This window comes from Festucalex cinctus, chromosome 6 (genome assembly GCF_051991245.1).
Source record: "Festucalex cinctus isolate MCC-2025b chromosome 6, RoL_Fcin_1.0, whole genome shotgun sequence".
NCBI lineage: Eukaryota > Metazoa > Chordata > Actinopteri > Syngnathiformes > Syngnathidae > Festucalex > Festucalex cinctus.
Window position 1 is genome coordinate 16,232,489 of NC_135416.1, and position 23,598 is coordinate 16,256,086.

Consider the following 23,598-nt stretch of genomic DNA (forward strand, 5'->3'; position numbering starts at 1 on the left):
CCATGAGAGATCAACAGGGATGTTATGTGAAATCATCCAGTTTCACTTAGTTTTACTATAAATAATGTACGTCTTTCTACTTTTGTATCCACCTGTTGTCGTTCATACAACAGAAGTCATGGCTTCCTGACAGTATGTCACATTGAGTAAATTGTGACATTATCATACTAGTACTTATTCATACTTCTTGTGACATCGTTGTTAGGTAGTTTTCAAATGTAAAATGTGACTTAGCTCATTAAAGACTGGCACATGCTGATCTATCAGTTACCGCAACAGCCTCAGAATTGAGCAAATTGGAATATTAATGTTTCATTTCTAAACTGTGTGTCGTTGGCCCCTCCTTTTTCAAGGATTCTTTGTTTCCTGACACCACAATCACCAGTTGAGACTTTCTTTGTTTTTCTGTGCTGTGCGTGGCCTGTCTCCCCTCTGTTTATGCTCATAAAGTATTGATGCTTAGAGTGTATTCCGAAATGCATGTTGAGCTCAAGTTTATTTATTTTTTATTTTTTTTTTTTTTTAACAGTTTAATGCATAATTGTTTATAATTGAAGTATTATGTATTTGCTTTTTCTGTCAGCTGACATTTGTTTGGATGAAATATCCTGGTCACCAACTGTACGGTTAATTTCTCCAAATAAAATGTCATTTTGGGGTTAAATTAATTTCTATTTATCCAAATTCATATGTATTTAATATATTTAGTTGTATATTCATTATTGACACTTCTCATATTTCATTGTTTTGAATGTAAGGTGGCTAATCTAGTCTTACATTCAAGTAAAGTTTTATTTTTACATCCTTCATACAAATGAAGTAATATGTTATAAATAATATGTTATGAACTAAACGAACGAACACATCATCACTATGCTGTAAATGTAGCGTTATGCCCTCCTGACATACATAAAAAAGTCCTGTAGGACATAATGGCTCTTTTGTGCGAAATTGTAACTAAAAATTCTCCTCGTAAAATAGTCCATCCATCCATCAATTTTCTTAACCGCTCACTCCTCACAAAGGTCGCGGGGGTGCTGGAGCCTATCCCAGCTGACTTCAACTTTAAATATATTTTTTTCCTCCATTCATGTTCCTAGTCGGAACATGAGGCAGGCGAACTCCCTCAAATCCGGTTTACTAAACCGGAAGCCATCTTTGGAAGATATGATTGGCTAAGGACTGTTGCTATGACTTCTGTTCCAGACGCTTTGGCGTCTGCGAATTCTCACATACACGTCTTCCACAAACCTATTCTTTCATCACGTGTCTGCCTAGTACTGTAATTAACCTGTTTTCAAACGTATACTGAAATTTTTAAACGAGGTGAAAACATTGTGGCATCAAATCGCTACTCGCTACTCGCATCGAACAGAACAGATCGTTCAAGTATCTAATTTCATCAAGATGAAGGTTGGTATTACGCAAATATATATTTGTTTTATTTTCCAATTGCTAAACATCATTAAGTTAAATGAATGAATTTCTTCACTTAGCTAGAAACTTGCTAATGGTAGTGCTAATTAGCTAACGAAACTTTTTATAAAACATTTTGATATGTAAAACTGCTTTTTCATATCAGCTTCTTGTTAAATGAATCAAGTGTATATTACATTATAAAGCTACTGGATTATTACATTTCTTGTAATTATATAATTTGCTTGTGCTCAGCAAGATGTAAAAATGATTTATTATTGTTTGCCTACCGTACAATTTCTTGAGCGAGTGAAAATACATTTGATATGTTTTGTGATTTGTGTTTGTTGAAATGTATTGAATTTGTTGGAGTCATATGTCCTTTTTGTGTCCACAGAGCATTTTCACCCTCGTAGACAATGCTTGGATGGGCTCGAAGTTATTGTACAAGTGGCAGAAATCCCTCGGAAATTATATAGCTGTTGCAGGGTGAGTGAAAATTGAGCCTTCTTTAAATCCAACATGTGACCTGACTAACCCCATGCACAATGCGTTGTATGCAACCCAACAGACAAGACAGCTCAGTGAAAATATTTGATCGCCATGGATACAAGTTGACTGAAATCAGCCTTCCTGGGTATGTGTCAGGCATAAACAATTGAGAGCAAAAATGTTGTTGTTGTTGAAACAATTATGTTCATTTTCTTTTTCTTACTAACCCAGACGCTGTGTGGGGATGGACTGGGACAAAGATGGGGACATTTTGGCAGTGATAGCAGCAAAATCCAGCTCCATATACCTTTGGGATGCCAGTGTCAATAAAACATCCAAGATAGACAGTGGAATGAGGTCGGACTATATTTGCATTCATTTTTTTTTAAACTGTATATTTAATATTAAAGATTTACTAACAGTATTGCCCAAGTTGCTCAGACAAACAGACCAATTTCAGTGGAATGAATAAAAATAAAACATTTTCCCTGACAGAGATCATATTTCTCTTATTGTGTGGTCAAAAACGGGTCCCCTGCTGGCAGCTGGGACCGCCAAAGGAAACCTGTTAATCTACAATCAGCAGACCTCACACAAGATCCCAATATTAGGTAAATGACATAACAAGCATGATCCTTTTTTAGCTTTTCAACTCACTTTTTGTAATATTCTTTCAATACTATTTCAATGCATGGTAGGCAAACATACCAAGAAAATCACCTGTGGCTGCTGGAATGCTCAGAATCTATTGGCCCTTGGCTGCGATGACAACAATCTGAGCATCAGCAACCAAGAAGGGGACACCATCCGAGAGGTAGTCACATGGAACACAAAAACAAAGCGCGCAATACACGTATAGTCATGATTTACAGGTGCTCTACCTGTGTATGGGTAAATATAAGTACCTATAAACAAGTACCATCATAGTAACCACATGTAGAAACACTGTACTAAGATGACATGTTTTTGTTGTAGATAAAACTGCGTGGTGCACCTGCAGACATTTACTTTTCTATGATGAAGACAAGTGAAAGGACTTCCCAAGGAGAGAACACTGTGAGTTTCAGTGTGTATTTAGGCACACCTTCTTACACTACTTGCATTGTTGTCATCAGTGTTTATTGTGTGTTTTATAGTAGTGTGTTTTTTTTCAGGGCTGATATCGATGCCGATAACTGATATTTGGAGCCGATAATCATTTTCAGTAAAAAGGGGGAAAAAATATTGGTGTCAAAATGTTTTAAATTACAAATGGCAGTCTTGACTTTCTTGTAATGTCTTAAAGCATGTTTATTGAACAATTTTTCAGACATTTCAAAATATAGACTTTTTTTTAATTGGAGACAATTTTTCTTCTTCTTCTTCTTCTTCTCATTATTATTATTATTATTATTATTATTATTATTATTATTATTATTATTATTATTTTAATTTTTAGCAAAATGTTCAGAGAACTCCCAAAGGTTATCAGTACATCTTAAAAAGTTAAATGGAAACTTAAAGACGGGGTCTTTCGCAAAGCGGGGTGTGGGGTGGCGTGTCACTCACTGTCTGCAGACGGGGCCAGGCGAATTTGTCGGCTGCATGCACGTTCCACCTTTATTTTGAGGGGATTTACCTGCCTACGGGTTTTACAAGACTTAAGTCGTGCTATGCTAACATCAATTTTTTTTTACTCACTCACTCACTCACTCACTCACTCACTCACTCACTCACTCACTCACTCACTCACTCACTCACTCACTCACTCACTCACTCACTCACTCACTCACTCACACAAGCTTCTCTTTTTTTTTTTACTCGCTCACTCACTCACACAAGCTTCTTGTGTGACCCCTACTTTAAACAAGCAAATACTATAGCTTTCTATAGTTTTCTACAGTCAATATATTTTCCTCAAAAATTAAAAAATACCTGAAATCTTCAACTTCCACTTTTCTTTGTTTTAATGTCAAACAAAAATCAAAAGGTTCAGAAAGTTCCCAGTGTCAGCAGCATCTCTTATCAAGTTAACTAAAAATTTTAATAAATAGCTCCCTGAGATTAGAATGGTTTTAAATTTACCTTTTATCGTCTGTCAGTTTTACATATATAAAAAAAAAAGGCCAATACCGGTATTAGTCAAAATGCCCAATATCAGTGTCGATAATCGGCCAGGCCCATATATATTAATATAGAATTGCATTGTATATTATATTTACTGATATTTTTACTGTCTAGGTGAGTGTCTGTGTGGAAAAGAAAATCCTGGTCCTTTTCAGTGTTACCAATGCAGACGACTGGTATGAGCTGGCATTTGAAGCGAGTTACGGGCGCATCGTCTCTTATCGCTGGTACAGCACAGACACACACACAACCTTACACAGTGTATTATTATTATTATTATTATTATTATTATTATTATTGCAAAATACACATGATGAATATTCTGTGGGATTTTCTTCCTCTTTTATCAGGTTTGGTGATGGGTATATACTGATTGGCTTCTCGCATGGATACTTTGTGGTCATTTCGACTCACATCAGAGAGATTGGGCATGAGCTATGCCAGGCCCGGAATCACAAAGACACTCTTAACAGTGTAGCTATCTCATCAATATTAAACAAGGCAGCGTCTTGTGGGGACAACAGGTATGTACAGTAGGCTATAATAGAGGTAACACTTAAGTGCCGAAAGATTAATCTCTGTATACATTGCAGTATAAAGATCCATGATCTGTCTGACTTCAAATACATTAGCGATGTGATTCAGCTGGAGGATGAGACGAAAGGTGAGGAAGTTTCCTTACATACAGTTGACTGAAATTTACCACCTGTACCAACCACGTCTCTTTTACTTGCATCCCACTCTGTCTGCTCAGGTCTGGACCAGCTGAGTTGGACGGATGATGGCCAACTGCTGGCAGTATCCACACAGAAAGGCACTCTTCACGTCTTCCTCACAAAGCTTCCGATTCTGGGGGACAGCTACGGAACCAGACTGGCTTACCTTACATCTCTGCTGGAGGTCACTGTGTCAAACTATGGGGTACGGACTTGCATGAGCCAATTCAAGTTGACTTTGGGCGAGAGACGAGACTCCTCACTAGACTCAGTGTGCGCCTTAGTAACTCTGTTGTTTTGCAGATCCCCCCTGTGGCTATTCAAGTGGAAGTTGAACCAACTTTCATTGCTGTTGGACCTTTCCATGTTGCTGTTGGAATGAACAACAAAGCCTGGTTCTATGCACCACTTGAACAAGAATCTGGTGTGTGTCATATTTAACAGTCGTTCATTAAGTCAAATCGCTGCATGCAATTCATTTTACTGGACTATTTATGTTTAGCTTTTACCAAACTGAAGGAGATCGAGTACTTTGGGACGGTTACCAACATGTGTCTTAATGCAAAATATGCTGCAGCATTGTTTGATGGGAAAGTGCAACTGCACATGGTAAGTCACATCTATTTGTATCCTGTGACTATGAGCTCATTAGCCAGTTACAAATATCATATCCATGCATGTGACCTTTTTTGTCTTGTAGATTGACGGCAGTGAGCAGGAGGAGAGGAAACAGATGAAGTTGTTCCCAGACGATGACAGAAAAGGTCGTATCCTTTGCCACGCTCTCACCGCTGACTTCCTTTACTATGGCACTGATGTAAGACTGCCAAAGCACTCGCTCATTCATTCATGTTTCATTTATCTGCATTTTGAAAAGACAATTTGTATTATTCCTGTATTCTTCTGCTGCTTTTCCAGTTAGGTAACGTTGTGTGTGTCCTGGTGGAGGACTGGGAAACTGTGAACACTTATAGCCACACTGTGGCAGTGAGTAAAGTTTTCCCCGATGTAAATGGTACACGGTTGATATTTATTGATGACAAGAAGGGCGGCTTCCTACTCACCCTTTCAAGTGTGAGTACATAATGTACACAATGATTGACACCCTTATGACCAGCTGAAAATACAACCAATTCAAGACATGTTTATGAATACTGTACTGTAACCACATTTCCAGTACACTATGAAGTTCTATTCAATTTGCCACTTTAGAGTCAGGAACCGTAAACCCCGATTTTGCCTGTCTCTGTGAGTATACGGTAAATAATAGTGTAACATAACTGCATCACAACACAATGAAGCCCACTACTAATATATTCAATTAAAGTCGGTAAGATGAAATATTAAACTATGGAAAGTCTTTCTTGATTACAAGTAGAAGACAAAGTCTATTTTAGAAACGTGTTCTTCCTTTTCTATTTCCATTGTCACAACTAATAGTTTGATGTCAACCGACCTTTTAGGTCCTGTCCCACAAACACTTTGTTGGTACTAGGTCTGTTTTTTTTTTTTTTTTTTTTAAATCAATAATTGATATTTAATCGATTTTCCTTTTCGAATCTGATATCAATTCATAAAACCATAAATTGATTATTTTAATATCTTTCCCCCATAAATGCATAAGAAAATTGAATTTTAAAGGATGGATTTTTTTTATGTGTGTATCTTAGTTTTCTTGAAAATTTCTGTTCAAATGAATTTAAAAGTATTTTGTTACATTTATAAAAGAACTGATTTATATCACTTTAAGACAGTTCAGAATCTTTTCAATTTATATTCACAGGTATTGAATTAGAATTATGAAAATATTTTCATCTCATCTTTGGTGTTATCAATGTTTGTGTAATACTTACGTGATTATAACATATTACTTTTATCCATCCATCCATCCATTTTCTTGACCGCTTATTCCTCACAAGGGTCACGGGGGGTGCTGGAGCCTATCTCAGCTGGCTTTTGGGCAGTAGGCGGGGTACACCCTGGACTGGTTGCCAGCCAATCACAGGGCACATTACTTTTATTGATAAACTAAATAATTTAACCAGTTACTGCCTACACAAAATTTAATTTGGAATATAATGTCATGTTCCACAATTAATTGATATTGAATGTAATTGAAGTGAATTAAATCGGGGGAAAAATCTAACTGAACTGTTGTGAATCGATTGAGGAAATTAGAATCGATACTAAGCCCTAGTTGGTACATCAAGACATTGGTGCCAAAAGTGGTCCAATAATGAACCATTTTAATATGACTTGAAAACTATGACAATTTTTACCTATAGTTTTTGTTTTGTTTTGTTTTGTTTTGTTTTCCCCATAAAAATCATTGAATAGCTATAGTTTTGGCCGCATGGTGGGTCTAGTGGTTAGGATGTCTGTCTCACAGTTCTGAGATTCAGAGTTCACAGAGAATCCTGTTTCGCAAAGGTTTAGCGTTGGAAATGGAAGCAAGGTATTCTTTTTGAGCAATTTTCAAGACGCCATTGCTGCATTTGCAAGCACATATTAAACAGAATGGGCTTGGTCCATGAGAATCACCTGTAGCTATTAAACCCATATCTTAAATAGGCCTACAACTTCTGATATTGTCTCTAAAATGTAGCTTTCTTTGTTTGGAATTTGCGGGCACTTTTCCTTCTGTGTCATTTGGTCCTTCGCCTTTCCACAGAAGCTTTCCAAAGACGTGCATTTAAGTCATTTTTGCTAGCTCAAGACAAGTTGTTTGGCATGAGGGTTTTCAAAGTAACTTTTCTTGAAATTCTGATGATCAGTAGAATTGTTTGTTAAGGCTCTCTGCCCTCCTCAAAATTGAGCATTCATGTGTCGTTCCAGGCGGTCGAGGTGTACCTTGAGCTTCCAAACTTCTCACCGACCATCACAGGAGTGCTGTGGGACAACTGGCACGCTGACAGAGTAGTGTTTGTAGCTTTTGACGATGACAAAGTCTATACCTACGCTGTGCATAAAACCACTATATATGGTAAGGTGATGTCAAACACAAGTTTTAATATGAGTCAGAATCCAGCAGTTTTTATCAATATCAGAGGCAGCCATTTTTGCCATTTGCTTTCGAGTGAAAATGACATCACAGTTGCTCAGGTAACAACCAATCACAACTCAGCTTCAGAAACCAGGTGAGCTGTGATTGGTCATTGCCTGATTATGTCATCTTCAGTTGCCAGCAAGTGGCAAAATGGACGCCCCCTGAGATAGATAAATAGGGCTGGATTTTGCTGCATAACTCATATTCCACAAATGTAATATTAATCAGGATGTCATATTTAGACTACTGAGGTCACGGATAACATAGTATTGTTTTTTGTTGTAGGTGTAGGCATGTGTAATGGAGTGGTCAATGTCATTCAGAGTGATCATGTCACCAGATCAACAGAACTGTCCTTTTAATTCATATTTCATATCTCCTCCTGGTCACCTAGGCCCACGAGTGGTGTCTGTGGGAAGCACTCCACTTCTCTCCTCCCACAAGCCTTTGCTGCTCTACAACGGCGTGCTGACGTGCCAGACAGCGAGCGGCAAGATCAGTGAAGTGGCTCTGAGCACACACTCCTTCCTTGAACACTCAACAAACACACCGTCTGGGTCGCAGCCAGATCTTGGCAAGCAGCTTACTCAGGCCCTCCAGCTCAAGAGGTTGGTTAGGCCCGCTGCTTTTGATTGGAGAGTCTTGATTTCTTGGCACTACTGGTTTTCATCGTTTTCTTTCAAATGTTCATTGTTTCATGTCAGAGCAAGACCTCTCGGTCAACTCTGCTCACCAGATTTTTTTTTGATTTTTTTTTTTATATATACATTTTCTAGTTAGTGTTACTGTTGACACTGGTCCCTAATTGTTCCTTATGAATTTTAAATATCTAAAACCAAACCATCCTACATGGGGACTTGATTAACTTTTCTATTTAACTTGTGTGTAGTCATCAAGTGTTTTTAGTTTTTTCTTCTTACAGTTTTTCTTCTTTTTTGTGCGCTTGCGTCTCTCCGAAGGTTTTATGAAGCTTGGGATCTGTGTTTGACTGGGGGCAATGAGGCCAACAAGGCAGAGATTGGCAAAGCCTGTCTGGTTCACATGGAGCTCGAGCTGGCCATTCACTTCTACCGCATGAGTGGTAATGTGGCCATGGTGATGTCACTTCAGGCCATCCAGGTGAGTGGTGGAGGTTTGGGCGTTGCTTGAGGAGTAGCTTGGGTGTTTCGAACAACTGTAGTATGAAATTTGTGAAATCATGAAGAAACATTGAATTTTTTTTTTTTTTATAGGGCATTGAGGATAATAACTTACTTGCAGGTCATTTGGCCATGTTCCTGGAGGACTTTTGTCTTGCTCAGGACCTCTATCTGGCCTCAAGCTGCCCCATCGCTGCCTTAGAGGTCAGATATAGACACACAGTTTTTGTTTTTGAGGTTAAGCATTCTAAGCTAAGTTATAAGTTCCATTGTTTTTATTTTGTTAGATGAGGAGAGACCTGCTGCATTGGGACAGTGCTCTGAAGTTAGCCAAGGGGTTAGCAGAAGACCAGATTCCATTCCTTTCCAAAGAATATGCTGTTCATCTGGAGTTTATGTACATATACACACACCCAGACCAATCCTATTCCTGTTTTCATCTCAAATGTCTGATGCATCATCTGCCTCTCTCTCTCTCTCTCTCTCTCTCTCTCTCTCTCTCTCTCTCTCTCTCTCTCTCTCTCTCTCTCTCTCTCTCTCTCTCTCTCTCTCTCTCTTCTCTCTCTCTCTCTCTCTCTCTCTTCTCTCTCTCTCTAGTGGAGACTACATGAATGCTCTGGCACACTATGAGAAAGGCATGACTCAGAATAATAAAGTAAGTGCATTAGATTCAATCTCTATGACAAAATAATCAGATAAGAACATTTTACTTTTTGCCATTTTTTTTCCGTATGTACATACATAACATACTGAGGTTGTGGGTTCAAATCCGGGCTCTGGCCTTTCTATGTGGAGTGAGCATGTTCTCCCCATGCCTGTGTGTGGTTTATTTATTATAATTATTTTTTGGATACTCCGATTTCCTCTCACCTTTCACAAACTGAAGATAAACTACAATGAATTGTCCTTCGATGTGAATGTGAATGTGTTGTTTGTCTATATATGCCCTGTGACTGACTGGTGCTCAGGGTTTAGTCTGCCTTTTGAAGGAAGTGAGCCGGGATTGGCTTCAACACCCCGTGACACTGAAGCAGTATTTAAAATGAATAATTTGTCAGATAATATAATTTATTGGTTGAGGTTTGCAGCTTGGTGTCACAATGAAGTGTGAAGTGAATGCCTTTCCATGAAAGTCAAAAATATGAGGTACAGCTTTCAGGTTGCAGTATTGTTTAACAGTTTAAGCACAATAATGCACATATTGTGAAATTAATAACTTTATAACATGTATATCAAAAACTTCACATTTTCTTTGGAACATTACTGACATATGCTCACATGGAAACGTTTTACATTTCTGAAGTCAGTAGTATAATTTGGTGAGGCAGAAACATTGTCTGGTTTGGATAAAACAGTGACACTGTAGTAATTATTATTATTAATGAATGTTGTGTACTTTCTTGTCTACTGTTTTCTTACCATCCTTTCGCTCGTGTTGCAGTTCCAGGAACATGACGAGGTGTGCCAGGCAGGCATAGCCAGGATGGCCATTCGGATGGGTGACATCAGGAGAGGAGTAGCATTCGCTATTCAGCACCAAAGTAGAGTCCTTAAGAAAGAATGTGCAGCCATACTGGAAAGTATGAAGGTAAGAGTTGGATTTTAGTCTCTGTTGTGTGTCTAAACACCTGTATTATATTGTTGTTTTTATTTCATAGCAATTCTCTGAAGCGGCTCAGCTCTATGAAAAAGGACAGTGCTATGACAAGGCGGCATCGGTTTATATTCGCTGCAAAAACTGGTGAGACAACAGCACTCAGACCCTAAATGTGGTCTCCATTTCTCAACCTCGAAACAACTCCGCTTTCAGGGCAAAGGTGGGAGAATTGCTGCCTAATGTCACCTCTTCCAAGATCCACCTGCAGTATGCTAAAACCAAAGAGGCGGATGGCAAGTAGGTTCTTCTTGACATCTCGACTGAAATTAGGACTTGTAGGGGGAAAAAAAAAAAAAAATCCTCAAAACCAACGTAAATGATTCTGTGTTCATCAGTTATAAGGAGGCAGCACAAGCCTATGGGAGCGCTAAAGACTGGGACAATATGACTCGCGTGCTGCTGGATCACCTGAAAAACCCAGAAGGTGCCGTTCGCATTGTCAGAGAGACGCAGAGTATTGAAGGAGCAAAGATGGTGGCCAGGTGGGAACAAAAAAGGGTGTAGGTTAAGTACACACCTGCATAATCTACTGAGATTCAATAAAAAAAAGTTGGATCAAAATTTCTGCCAAGACAATAGGTTTATAGCTTGTTAAAAAAAAAAAATAGAAAAAACACAGATCTGATTTTTTGGTTTGTGTCTTTGCAGATTCTTCTTGTCGTTGAATGACTACAGCTCAGCCATCCACTTCCTGGTGCTGTCTCAGTGCAACGATGATGCTTTCCAGCTAGCACAGCAGCACAGACAGATGGAGGTCTACGCGGACATCATCGGTCTGTGACTATCAACTTTTGCAAGTCGTGTTGTTCATCGCTTTGCACCGTTTTTTTGTGTTGACTAATACAAAATAACACATGCACACGTCCGCTGCTGTGTTCACCAGGTTCTGATGCAACACTGGAGGATTATCAGAGCATCGCTCTCTACTTTGAGGCAGAGAAGAACCACCTGCAAGCTGGGAAGTTCTTTCAAAAGTGTGGACAATACAGCAGAGTAAGAGCTCTCGTTCATCATTGTACATGAATGGACTGGTTGAGTGTACCTTCTGCCACCTAGTGGATGAGTGTTTAATTGTTCTTAGTGTCACTAAACCAACAGAACATTTGTCATAAACCTTGAAAATCATTTCTGAACAGTTAATTACCAGATAATTTCTCACAGTAATCACTTGGCTAAAGCATCAATCTCTCATGTTTTCTCCCCCAGGCTTTGAAACACTTCCTAAAGTGTCCTAATACGGAAGACAGTCTGGCTCTGGACATGGCCATTGAAACGGTGAGATATCACCATGCAGTGCAAAATCACTGTCATCAACATTCAACATTCATGTACATTATGTGTGTTTACTAACAGGTGGGCCAAGCCAAAGACACCTCCCTGACTAATTTGCTCATAGAATACCTCATGGGGGAGAGCGATGGCATCCCGAAGGTGATGATTACATGACGTATTATTTCATATTTTATCGTAACAATTCCAGCCTAAACTGTTTATATACGTACGCTCCCTGAGTTGAGTGAGATACAACACAAGGGTTGATTCAAAAATGCTCTAGATAATTATGCTTTTGTTTTAACTCGTTTGCTCCCAAAAACGGATAAATACGTTATACTATACTATGCTAAATATTACCATGCTCCCAAAGACATATTTATTATACGTTTGTTTGTTTTTGTTTGTTTATTTGTTTTTCTTAAAAAAATTTTAATGCTAGAGCATACAGAAGGCTTTGATGCAGCCTCTGAATTTAAGAGCATGGTAATGACAATGGTAGTTATTACAAAAACGTCCATAAGGTGGCAGCAGAGTATAAAAGATCAACCAGGGCCATGTTGGATTTTGCATTTTAAACAGATTTGTGAATCGTGATGAAACTTAGCTATATTCTAATGTTAATTGCTGCAAAATGGATAGTAATATACTTTTTTTTTCCTGATGAAAGAAGAGACTAATCTTTCTTTTGTTAGGTTCCATGTTTTTATAGCAAAAGAACATAATATTCTGTGGGCCTTGCAAAATCAGTCAAAATCCAGTTTAACACCCAAGAGTGAAGGGTTTGCTTCAGTTAAAATCGCTTGGAGTGAATAAGTTAATTACTCCAATTAAAAGGTAACTATAGTAAAATTACAAAAACTACTCGTATAGTTGTCTGCTCTTTCATCTAGAAACAACTATTAGAGAATACTTTCTACCTCAGCAATGTCTGAATGTAGGATTATAATGAAAGTTTTAAGAGTTGTTAAAGAGGTGTTATGAATTAAGCATCAAAATCCAGGAGTTTTTATCTATATCAGAAGGCGGCCATTTTGCTACTTGCTGTCTAGTGAAAATTACATCACAGTTGCTCAACCAATCACAACTCAACTTCAGAAAATAGCTGAGCTGTGATTGGTCTTAACTGAGCCCTGAGCAACTGGGATGTCATCTTCAGTCGACAGCAAGTGGCAAAATGGCCGCCCCCTGAGATGGATAAAAACGACTGTATTTTGCTTCTTAACTCATATTCCACAAATGTAATATTAGAATCACAACGTTATGTTTAGACTAGTGAGGTCACATTTGACATATTATTGTCAAGAAATGTTTAATGTTGACTTCCCCTTTCATTTTAAGGATGCCAAGTACCTGTTCCGGCTCTACATGGCACTGCAGCAGTACAGGGAGGCTGCTCGCACTGCCATCATCATCGCTCGGGAGGAGCAGAATGCAGGTATGATCCCCTCTACCCCAAAAGCTTTTTCTCTACCATTGCATCATAATACACGATGATGTGACACAACTATGCTTCTAATTAACTTGGTGCTACATTTCTTGTTTGTCTCTGTCAGGTAACTATCGTAGCTCTCATAACGTGCTGTTCAGCATGTACACACAACTGCAGGCCCACAAGATAAAGATTCCTGCAGAAATGGCTACTAACCTGATGATCCTGCACTCCTACCTGGTGGGAAAAGTGAGCAAATACCTTTGGTGACTCCTTTCAGCTCACAGTTCTGTCTTTGTAATGAAGGGTGGGGCGGAAATCAGAATATTAAAATAATAAATAGAATGTTATCAAATTGTATGTATGTATACAGTAAATGCAAAAAGTCTTCACAGTGATTTCAACATCGCCTCTGGCGAGCATTCGGTATTCATAGAAAGGTAGTTAAATTCATAGCTTTTGTTTTAATTTCCGAACACATATGCCTCTTAATAGTTATACACGGTTGTTTTGTTTGTGGTTATAGGAAGTCAACACAACCCTGTTCAAATACATGTTTTTTGTGATATAATAGATACAAATACAAAATGTTGTTTCCATACAGATCCACATCAAGAGAAGAGACCACCTTAAAGGGGCACGTATGCTCATTCGTGTCAGCAAAAATATCAGCAAGTTTCCTGCACGTGAGTCATGACACACTATTTCAACGTTTTATCCTGTTCAGGTGGGCTGGAGCCTATCCCAGCTGACTTGGGGCGAGAGGCAGGGAACACCCTGGCTTGATTGCTCGCCAATCAATGGGCACATATACAAACAACCATTCACAGTCACAAAGTGAACCTAAGTGAACCTAATATTATCACCCTCTAAGATAATGGCCCAAGTCATATTTTGACTTTTTTTTTTTTTTTTTAAATGCCTGAAACATCTCCTCAGGGTACTTGCCACCTCTGGTAAAACTCGCTACATCCTTAATTAAACAGATCATTCAATTCTACTCCTGAAATGAAATTATTACTAATATAAAATTATTTGTAATTTGTTTATTTTTGTCCCCCCCCCCCAAAAAAAAAATATTATCACTTGTGTGTTGTGTTTCCGCAGATGTTGTGCCCATTCTGACTTCAGCGGTCATTGAATGTCACCGAGCCGGGTTGAAGAACTCGGCTTTTGGCTTTGCCGCCATGCTCATGCGCCCCGAGTACAGAAACGAGATACACCAGAACTACAGGAAGAAGATCGAGGCTATGGTCCGGTGAGCGACCAACATGACTAACTCTCCTGATGTCAACTAACTTCACATAGCACACACAAGCACATGCTGCTCAAAACAAAGGTGACTGTTTTATTACAAGGTAGCCAAAATTTCAACTCTACTTTGGGTGTTGAAACTGTAGGTTACTAACTTCACCACTAGAGGTCGGAGCTACCAAGTAACTCAAAAGTGGGCCCATAGAGACCCATATACTTTTGACATATCAAGAGGCCTGTATTATTTGTTTCATTAACTTTTTTCTTTCTAAAATTGGTTGATTAAAATGCAGGAATTTATGTATATTTTATTTATTAACATACATACATCATGTGGTCACCTATCATTAACTTTCAATTCCTACATGACTTTAATTTGGTTAGGCGTCCAGATACATCAGAGTTGGAAGAGGAAACTACCCCGTGTCCGTACTGTGGCTTCCAGCTTCCTCAGAACGAACTGCTGTGCATCTCGTGCAAGAACAACCTGCCCTATTGCATCGCCACAGTGAGTGTGCGCTATCATTCATTGGGCTGACGAAACACTTAAGTCCATCCCCGAAAATCACAACTTAATGTGTATTTTGTTTTGCTTTATCGCCACAATAGGGTCGTCATATGCTGAAAGAAGACTGGTCTGTGTGTCCGCATTGTGAATTTCCTGCACTCTACTCGCAGTTCATCCTGTGAGTGACACAATGGACGATCATTGATGCTATAAATAATTTGAAAAAGCCAGTTTGGTGAGACAAAATTAATCCATTGTTTATAATGATGCCAGGTTTTACAGTATTGACTGAAAAATAGTGCTTTGAATTTCTCAAATGGTGACTCATCTGTCCTTGAATGATTTCAGGTTACTGGAGACGGAGACAGTGTGTCCTATGTGCTCAGAGACTCTGAGTGCCCAGCAAGTGAAGAGGATCAAGGATTGTTCAAATCACTTGCAGACAGATCAAGTGGATCAGTGAAGGTGACTGTGAAAGTTGCATATGTAAAATGGCTTTTGGTCAGCCTGCAGAATTTTATAAAATTCTAATTAACTTCTATACTGTAAAATTTAAATCTTCTGCTCACTTAACTTGGATGTAAAGTGTCACTACTGTTGACATTCTTCAATCTTTAGGGGACTTTATTTTGCTGAGTTGTTAAAGTAGTATTTATTTTATATGAATGGGCAAAATTGAGATGAATTTTAAAGTTTGTAGTAACTAACCCCGACAATCAATGACGATACTTAAACGTTTGCTAACTGACATGAAGTACAGAACATCTTCCATGTAGTACGTATTGGGGGGGGGGGGGGGGGGGTAATGGTGGTTCATAATACACCACACCTTGGGTACAAAATTTGATGAGATTGCCATTTAAGTCTCGTTGTCCTTTTGCTGTTAGACAAAACAAAATTGCCATTTAAGTCTCGTCCTTTTGCTGTTAGACAAAACAAAAACAAAAAAAAACAAAAAATCCAGGTACAATTAATGATCAAGCTCGTTGTCATAGAAAAGTACAAAGTTTATTTTTTTATTCTTTATACAAAGGACTGTTTACCCAAGTTTTTTTTTAAACAAAAATATAACAGCTTCTCATTGACGCAGACTGAAAAAAAAAAACACAAAAAAATAAACACCAACAAATGTAAAATGATGGAAAGGCAGAAAAACAGATCACATTGAACAAAAATTGTCAGTAAAGAGCATACTTAAAAAATAATAATGGAACTTTCTCATCATTGTTTCAGGCAGTAGAGTAGAGCAAGTGCTTTAAACCAAATATTTCAAAATTCACTGAAAGGCATGAGTGCTGAAATACAATGTGTACTGTACAGATCTTATTGTTGAAAAACGTTCTTCTTAGTTTTACCCACCAAAAGTCCAGTTTGACTTTAGGTTGCGGCCTCCCGTTTGACATAATTCCTACCCATCCCCAAACCCCTTAACTTCCCATATTGCATGGAACAAACTAGTCTAACCAGATGGAACACTGATGTCAGATTATGAGCTGCAGCGTTCACGTACATACTAAACCCTTTTCACGTTCAACATGTGTATCAAAACAAAAAGAAAATGCCTGTTACAATACACAACACATTAGTAACATGCATTCAGTCTGCAACAGAAATGACGAGATTAAAAGACAACTTCAAACAAATGGAATGTTTACAGCATCAAGTTGTGTTTGGAAGTAAAAACAGAGTTCCAGTTTAAAAAAAAAGAAAAAAGAATACGTTCAAGATCAACATCACAACATGAAGCGATTCGGAGATGACATTTGGCCAGTGCTCATTTTGGACTATTGTGGTATTTCAATTTAACAGTGACCGATCGATCACGGTGTATTTAAATTAACACCACTGATCACTTAAGTAATTTTCCAGCACAACCACACAAAACTAATTTTGCCACGTTTCAAAATATTCCGCTCAGTGCTAGTCAGCAGAGCACCATGTTGGAAAACAGCACCACGTAAGAACGATAATCATATTCTTTGATACAAGCGCATCACAACTATACTGTTGGTGTGACATGCACACCTGTTAGCGGTGCATAGAAATATTCACCTCGTGTATAAATGGGCTGAAGATGCAATTGCATAAATAGCAAACACTTCAAGTGCATAGTCACTGAAAACAACAAACCATGATCAGGAGTTGCGACTGGGAGTCTTTGGTGGAAAACATTAAATCGTCATGCAGACTAATGTATTTGAAGAGCACATCACATTTTCATCTTTTATTAACTTAAAAAAAAAAAAAAAAAAAAAGAGAGACTGTTTCAATCAGTCAAGCTGTCTGAGACTGATTGAGAAACCTCGCCAGCTGTTACCAGAACACTGGTGAACCAACATTGACTTCGTGCCTTAAGTCAGCAGGTGCGCTTTGGGTGGCTCAAATTTCGGGTGTCAAGGCAACCTGCTCCTTATCAACACAAATAAACATCCAATTTTTAAGTTAATCTCACAAGAGAACGCAGTTCAGTAACCAAGATGGGGTGTACAGTATTTCCAAAAACACTTAAAAAACTGTCAATTGTTCAATAGCTTATATTCTTCAAAATCTATTTTAAGGGCTTAAGCTGATAATTATATTTATTCAAGTAAAAATATTTTCCTTTAGTATCGATCCTGTAATTTACGACTTTTCTAATTTAGAAAAAAGTCCCCTGTTCTGAATCAAAAAGTCAGGAGCTGCTGCCTACCGTATTACATTCAGTTTTCTATTGTAGTACAAATGTCAATTTGCAGCACAAATAATATCGTCAGCGCCTGGCAATGGAAAACAACTGGGAGGACGGACCGATGAGTAGCAGCCCCAAGAAGACCCACTTGGCCTCCTCTGCACGCTGACCACTCCTCGTTTTCAGTCGGACAATTTACAATGCGAGAGCGACAAAGAAAAGCGCTTCACTACAGGAAGCCGGAGCTCGGAGATTTTTTTTTTTCTTTTAAGTAGTCAAGCTTCTGGATGGAATCTTACAGTGAGATGGTGTTAAGTGTTGGAGAGTTTACAGCATGATCAGTTCATTGAGCAGTCCTCTCCCTCTGTGTCCGTGTCTGTGTCTGAGCAGGCAGTGTCCATGGCGACGTGGGCGGGGCTTACTATGACGGCTCGTCTCTGCTCCTCTTCTGCGCTCGCTCTCCTCTCCTGAGTGCGCTCGATGTGATGGATCGCCTGGGATGATGCAGCAAATATTCAATTAGACACAATGTGAGGTACACTTCCACAATGTAATGAATCCGATATGAGAGCTGCGTCAAAACCTTTATTTTTTTTTTTTAAAACATGTTTATTTTTGTGTTTGTAGTTCATTATACTGTTTCTAATATTTTGATTGCAGTATTGCATTGAAGTGTGGGGGTGTACCTACACTGAACCCATTTTTTCTTTTACAGAAATGTGCTATTTGTGTCGAGTTTGGATGTGGATACAGAGACCACACTAATCCAATAGTTATACAACTAAAAACTTTAAAATTCAATGAATTGATGGAGTTTAACTGCCTTAAAATAATGTATAAACCCATCATGAAAACAAAAACAATGTATTTCAACTCAAGGTGTTAGTGTGTGGAACAATCTAGATTTTAAAACTCAATCATCTCAGTCCATTCATTTATATTTTAAAAAAATATATAAAAGCTCGATTACTGGAAATATATATAGCACAAGGTCATGCTGTTGAATCATTTTGTTTACCTTGAAAGCATCTTGACTGCTTGTCATTTTTTTGTGATGATGATGATTATTATAATTATTATTATCCCCCCCCCCCTTTTTTTTTTTTATCAACGGTAGACATGTTTCACTTCTTTCTGTCCCATTTCATTTCTTTTTTTTAAAAGAATGAAATAAAAGTTTTGAATTGGGGGGAAGTATGATAGTGTACACCAAGAATATCAAAACCCATGGTTTCCACCAGTGCTTTATAGGCCTGGCGGTCCACCAATATTTTCTTTCCCTCTACCAGGCTAAGCTTCAAGATGAATACCAATTGCCCCCTGGGCCCTATATATAATGTACAATTACATCATATTACATATACATACCATTTTGAAACAAGCTTGTTCAACTATTCTGTTTATTCTAAAGGGGGATTTGATAAAAAAATGATGCAGTATAGTTATACACCGCCACGTTTACATAAATATAGGTTTTTGACACTTTGATACAGCTCACATATTGGACGCCATTCGATTGTGCATGTTATGTATGATCTAAAACATGCAAAGAACATACTTGCACAATGGTGTCCAAGTTTTGTCTCGACGTGGACACGGTGCTGTTGTGGAGAGATGAGCTCATGGTTACCACGGTGACGTGGTGATGGGGTTGCTGGGTTAGTGTCGGTGCTGGTACGATGACTGTTGGGTGGTGGGTTGAGGCCATGGGAGTGAGAGGGGCTACCACCTGAAGGCACATAAACAAACAAAAAACACTTCAATGTGCAATGTAAATATGCTACAATGTATTAATTGTAATTTGTGGTACGTAATAAAATCATTTGTATTTTTCAGCATGAGTCTTTTATACAGGTAGACTTGACATGTATGAATGTTTGTGCCAAACCTTGGGACTATGAGGTGGTCTGTCTGCAGCTTGGATTTGCTGCAGCCGTAACAGCGTCTGGCTCTGGAGCTGCGCGTGCTCCTCCTCCACCAACTTGAGATGATCCGGGAGTTCTTGGGTGTCCAGAGAACGCACCTGCATCCAAAACACGTAAGCAACCCCTAGTCCACCAACTGTTCCAGATCAACTTCACATGAACTTGTTTTACATGTGAAAGACATCAGTTATTAAAAACAGACAATACATTTCTCAGAGTTTCTAACCGGACCCGAGATATCCGGCGACTTATTTCAATGGCATGATCACCTGCTCCTCCAGCTGCATGCGTGCAGAGCGTTCTCGGTCCAGTTGCTGACGCAACTCCAGCATTTCCCTCCTCAGCTCCTCCACTTTCTCCTCATCGAGAGTGTCAGGTGACCCAATGCCTTCATCCTTCTCCTCGGCTCGCCTCCTCTTGGGCGAAGAACCACTGAACTCCTGCCGTCAGATTGCGGGAACAGGAAAGAGTCACACACCTTACACTGACATAAACCAACATTATGCTTCAAACAAGAACACAAAAGGTCCAAAAAGGTTTGAGAGAAGCTGTTGGGGCAGTATAACAGCACTTGGTCATACCTGTATGAAGCGTTTGAGCTGGTTGTTCTGTGACAGGAGCTGCGTCTTTTCCTGCTCCAAGGTGAAGATGTAGTCTGCTGTCTGTTGCAAGATGGCCGCCTGAAGTGAGACACAAAAGTGAATAAAGCTCCGTTTACACCAAGTAGAACACATAATTTGTATAATAATAATAAAAATAATAAATAATAATAATAATTATAATAATAATAGTAAATTTATGGTGTCTCTATATTGTGAATTTTCACCTATTCCGGGTATGGCGTTCAATTCTATGATTATGTACCTTGCTGAGTTTCTCTCCATCTGTGTGAGGCAGGAGAGTTTTAAGAGACTGGAAGCCCGCGTTGATGCTCTGCATGCGTCGCCGCTCGTTGCTGTTGGCAATTTCGCGTCGGATTCGCCTCTCTTGGTCCTGGGCTGTCTCTGGACTGAAGGGGATGTTGGCCAGACTAAAAGAAAAGTCACAAGACATAGGTAATTGTGTTTTTATCAAGAAGCATAAACACGATTTTGTTCCAGCAGCTTTGAGCACAATTTAAAAGGAACATAGTATAACATAAACTAAATTAAAAACTTTTTTTTTTTTTTTAAAGTGCAGATATGAGTCTAGTAAAAGATTCCTGTAACATCACAGGAAATGTAAATGCTCAAAAGTGTGAGAAGCGATACTTCAGTTGACTAGATGTGCCATTTACTCATTACTTTCACACAAAGCATCCATGCTGGACAAAAATACAACCACAATAAAACATAATACTGGATCAGACAGACACTAAAAATAGGAGTAGACTTGACCTAACTTTACTTAAGACTTAATCTTGACCTCTTCACATTCCTTAGCTTGAACCACTTCTGGGTCACAGAGTTGAAATGAACTCTGAGTTATAACCCACACTCAACTGCAAGGTTGTCACTGAACATGTTAACCATTAAAACGAGATTAAGGCACAGAGAGGACAACTAACGCGAGGAAACAAACCAGTAGAACTTGATCCGAGATGTTTATAAAACACTCATGGTCAGACAGCAAAATGCTTGTGTGGTTTTAAATAGGATACAATTGTTGTGGGTGGGAAAATCACACCAACAGATAGTGAAAGGGAATTTTCAACGTTGTTACAAAGCCATTAACTGGCAGGAAAAACAAAACTGTCTAAAACGATTCTGAACTTAATTTATTTCACTGGATTTCCAAGCCATCATGAGAAAAAAAACAGACATCTACAAAAATGATATTGCTTAGGTTTTAATGGTGATGACGGGGATAATATAACATGGTTACATGCATTTTGTTTATTATAGTCCTGAATCATTGATTTTTAAAATGAATGTTCCTAAAAAAAAAAAAAATAATACCCTGAGAAGTGTAAACATTACAAAAGAATGACACTTTAGGGTTCAAGTCTCAGATTTCTAGCCTGGGTTAACACGACAGGTTGGAGTTAGGTTTTCAACCGTGGTTTCAAGTGAGGGCAATCTGTTTTGTTTTTTTTCGTTTGTTTTGTTTTCCTTTAGTTCTTTCCTCCATTTTTCCTTCCTCGTTCTACTTTTGCTTCTTCATTTGGTTAATATGAAAAAGTGTGTTGGGAAATATCTGGTTAACTTAAATGTTCCAAAATATTGTACTTCTTAGTGTCGGTATGTCATGCTACATTTAACTGCCCATAGATATTCGTCTGGTTTGTATTTATTTTGTTATTTTTATTTTTGCTGTAGACCGTCCCCTGCAGCCGGCCCAGGTGTGCCTAATGAGGTGTCCCGACTCGCTCTTCAGCTAGCATCAAGTTGTTCCAAATTATATGTTGACTAGTAAAACTATTGCTACGAATACGCAGTTATTCATAACCTGCCCGTTACTTAAAATCTTTTATTTAATGACTGTTGTAGGGTTTCGGCGTGGCTAAGTTATTTATTTCTAAGAAACGAGCTCGGCTGTTTTCGGCTTCTGTTTTGGCCGCCAGGAGCTGCGCACCTACAACATGGCCGCCGGAGGGCGCGTCGGCCAGCTGGTAGCAGCACAGTGAAATGTGACTCCTCTCCTTTTCCTCCAGTCCACGCTGAGCACAGAAGCAGCGGCGGTAGGCATGCAGCTGAAGGCCCCCGGGCACCGAGGAGAACAATGCTTTCGATCGTTAGCGCCGAGCTAACTCCCAACGTTCACTGCACCCCCCAAAACACCACAATTAAAGGCCGCGCGGGTGGCCCGACGTGTGTGCTCGTTGAACCCCCCAAACCCCAGTTCGGGCTTTTAAACCAAAACCGAACGCGGTTGGAAAATTGTCACGCTGTGTTAGCTTGGCAGTTAGCCGCACAACCGCGGGGACGTCAACGTGAAAGTCGCAGCGCGAGCTTTAATGGTTCTTACGTCTACACATATAGCTCCAACGCAAAATATTAGAAATAATAAACGCGTTCCAAAATATGTTTGATGAGCCGAATTTAGTTCCAAACAGCGAGACTGTGGCGAACACGTTAACCACCACGTGCTCGACTGGAAATGCGCTGTATCGATTTCATGTCGTCGATTTACATATTTTGGGAGTGAATGCCCCCTTAACGTCTCCCGCGGGGCAAAGCTTGACCCTCCCGCTGACGAATGACATGACACGGGCGACTCCATGTAGCTTCCGCGCGCACGGAAGGGCTGCAACTCGGGTAGTCATCCGCCACTTTGTACAACCTTGCTGCCAAACTATCGCATGCTAGCAGCTAATGGCTAGCGCGTTGCGTGAAGTCGAGACCGCAGCGTACCGCCACATCCACAACGTGCTTCGGAACGTACCTGCACAGTCCCCCGATAACATCCTTCTCAGTCTTCTTGAACTGCTGGAGGTTCGGTATCTTCTCTGTCGGCATCATGAAATATTCCATGCTTTCAAAGCCACCCCCTGAAACGCGTGTTTTGCCCTCTCTCTCCCTCCCACTTCTCTCTTTTGGGGGGAAAAAAATGTGCCACGAAATGCACAGTTGCTGTAGTATATTCTAGCAGTCACTCACACGCAAGACGCGCGGTGATGAGAAGAAACGGGTTCGAAAAACAAAAGTTGTAGCTGTCCACAGCTGATGGGGTTCCCTCCAATGCGTGTGTGCGTGCGCGCGCGCGCGTGTTGTATCTTGCCTCCGCCTACTACGTGTTTGTGTGTATGTCTGCTGCCCCCGCCTACTGTGTGATTGTGTGCGTGCACGCAGCTGATCTGCGTGAGGCGGGAAACAGCTGGTTGGAATCAGCCTCCTTCCGGTAAGACAAACAAGCCAGTAAAGGAGAGCAGACGAGCAGCGAGTGCTTGTGGAACGTGGACAAGAGCCGCTCCTGGATTTAACCTTGGAGCACTCAAGGGGCGGAGGCAAACGTTCATCAATCGATGACGTAAAAACAAAAGTGAATG

The 23,598-nt window shown here is 39.5% G+C and overlaps 2 protein-coding genes across 6 annotated transcripts; one reads left to right on the forward strand and one right to left on the reverse strand.

The window, feature by feature from the left end:
- The first annotated feature begins 1,145 nt into the window (after positions 1 to 1,145).
- On the forward strand, positions 1,146 to 20,241 carry wdr19 (WD repeat domain 19). 3 transcript variants are annotated; one of them, XR_013283925.1, is made up of 39 exons: positions 1,146 to 1,413; positions 1,814 to 1,905; positions 1,988 to 2,053; positions 2,140 to 2,265; positions 2,404 to 2,519; positions 2,607 to 2,722; positions 2,884 to 2,964; positions 4,129 to 4,241; positions 4,365 to 4,538; positions 4,608 to 4,678; positions 4,769 to 4,935; positions 5,034 to 5,154; positions 5,233 to 5,339; positions 5,431 to 5,547; positions 5,649 to 5,804; positions 7,566 to 7,713; positions 8,171 to 8,384; positions 8,736 to 8,895; positions 9,009 to 9,119; positions 9,203 to 9,312; positions 9,513 to 9,570; positions 10,357 to 10,503; positions 10,574 to 10,656; positions 10,726 to 10,809; positions 10,908 to 11,054; positions 11,221 to 11,345; positions 11,456 to 11,565; positions 11,779 to 11,847; positions 11,926 to 12,003; positions 13,186 to 13,282; positions 13,401 to 13,525; positions 13,881 to 13,962; positions 14,384 to 14,534; positions 14,915 to 15,038; positions 15,140 to 15,216; positions 15,387 to 15,503; positions 18,097 to 18,241; positions 19,624 to 19,744; positions 19,848 to 20,241. XR_013283925.1 is itself a non-coding variant. In XM_077524226.1 (37 exons), the coding sequence occupies exons 1-36, from the start codon at positions 1,408 to 1,410 to the stop codon at positions 15,499 to 15,501; spliced, it is 4,044 nt and encodes a 1,347-aa protein (XP_077380352.1). In that variant the 5' UTR covers positions 1,146 to 1,407; the 3' UTR covers positions 15,502 to 15,503; positions 18,097 to 19,541. The 3 variants fall into 3 exon arrangements, 1 of the variants encoding a protein (XP_077380352.1); XR_013283926.1 differs by having other exon boundaries at positions 18,097 to 18,236; XM_077524226.1 differs by lacking the exons at positions 19,624 to 19,744; positions 19,848 to 20,241 and having other exon boundaries at positions 18,097 to 19,541.
- On the reverse strand, positions 16,031 to 23,481 carry LOC144020598 (transcription factor AP-4-like). Of its 3 annotated transcripts, none has more exons than XM_077524227.1 (7): positions 22,995 to 23,481; positions 20,496 to 20,661; positions 20,213 to 20,311; positions 19,901 to 20,071; positions 19,595 to 19,729; positions 19,265 to 19,435; positions 16,031 to 18,200 (listed from the first exon to the last, which is right to left on the reverse strand). In XM_077524227.1, the coding sequence occupies exons 1-7, from the start codon at positions 23,081 to 23,083 to the stop codon at positions 18,045 to 18,047; spliced, it is 987 nt and encodes a 328-aa protein (XP_077380353.1). In that variant the 5' UTR covers positions 23,084 to 23,481; the 3' UTR covers positions 16,031 to 18,044. The 3 variants fall into 3 exon arrangements, with proteins under 3 accessions (XP_077380353.1, XP_077380354.1, XP_077380355.1); XM_077524228.1 differs by lacking the exon at positions 22,995 to 23,481 and adding an exon at positions 22,185 to 22,441; XM_077524229.1 differs by lacking the exon at positions 22,995 to 23,481 and adding an exon at positions 21,013 to 21,087.
- Positions 23,482 to 23,598: the final 117 nt, after the last annotated feature.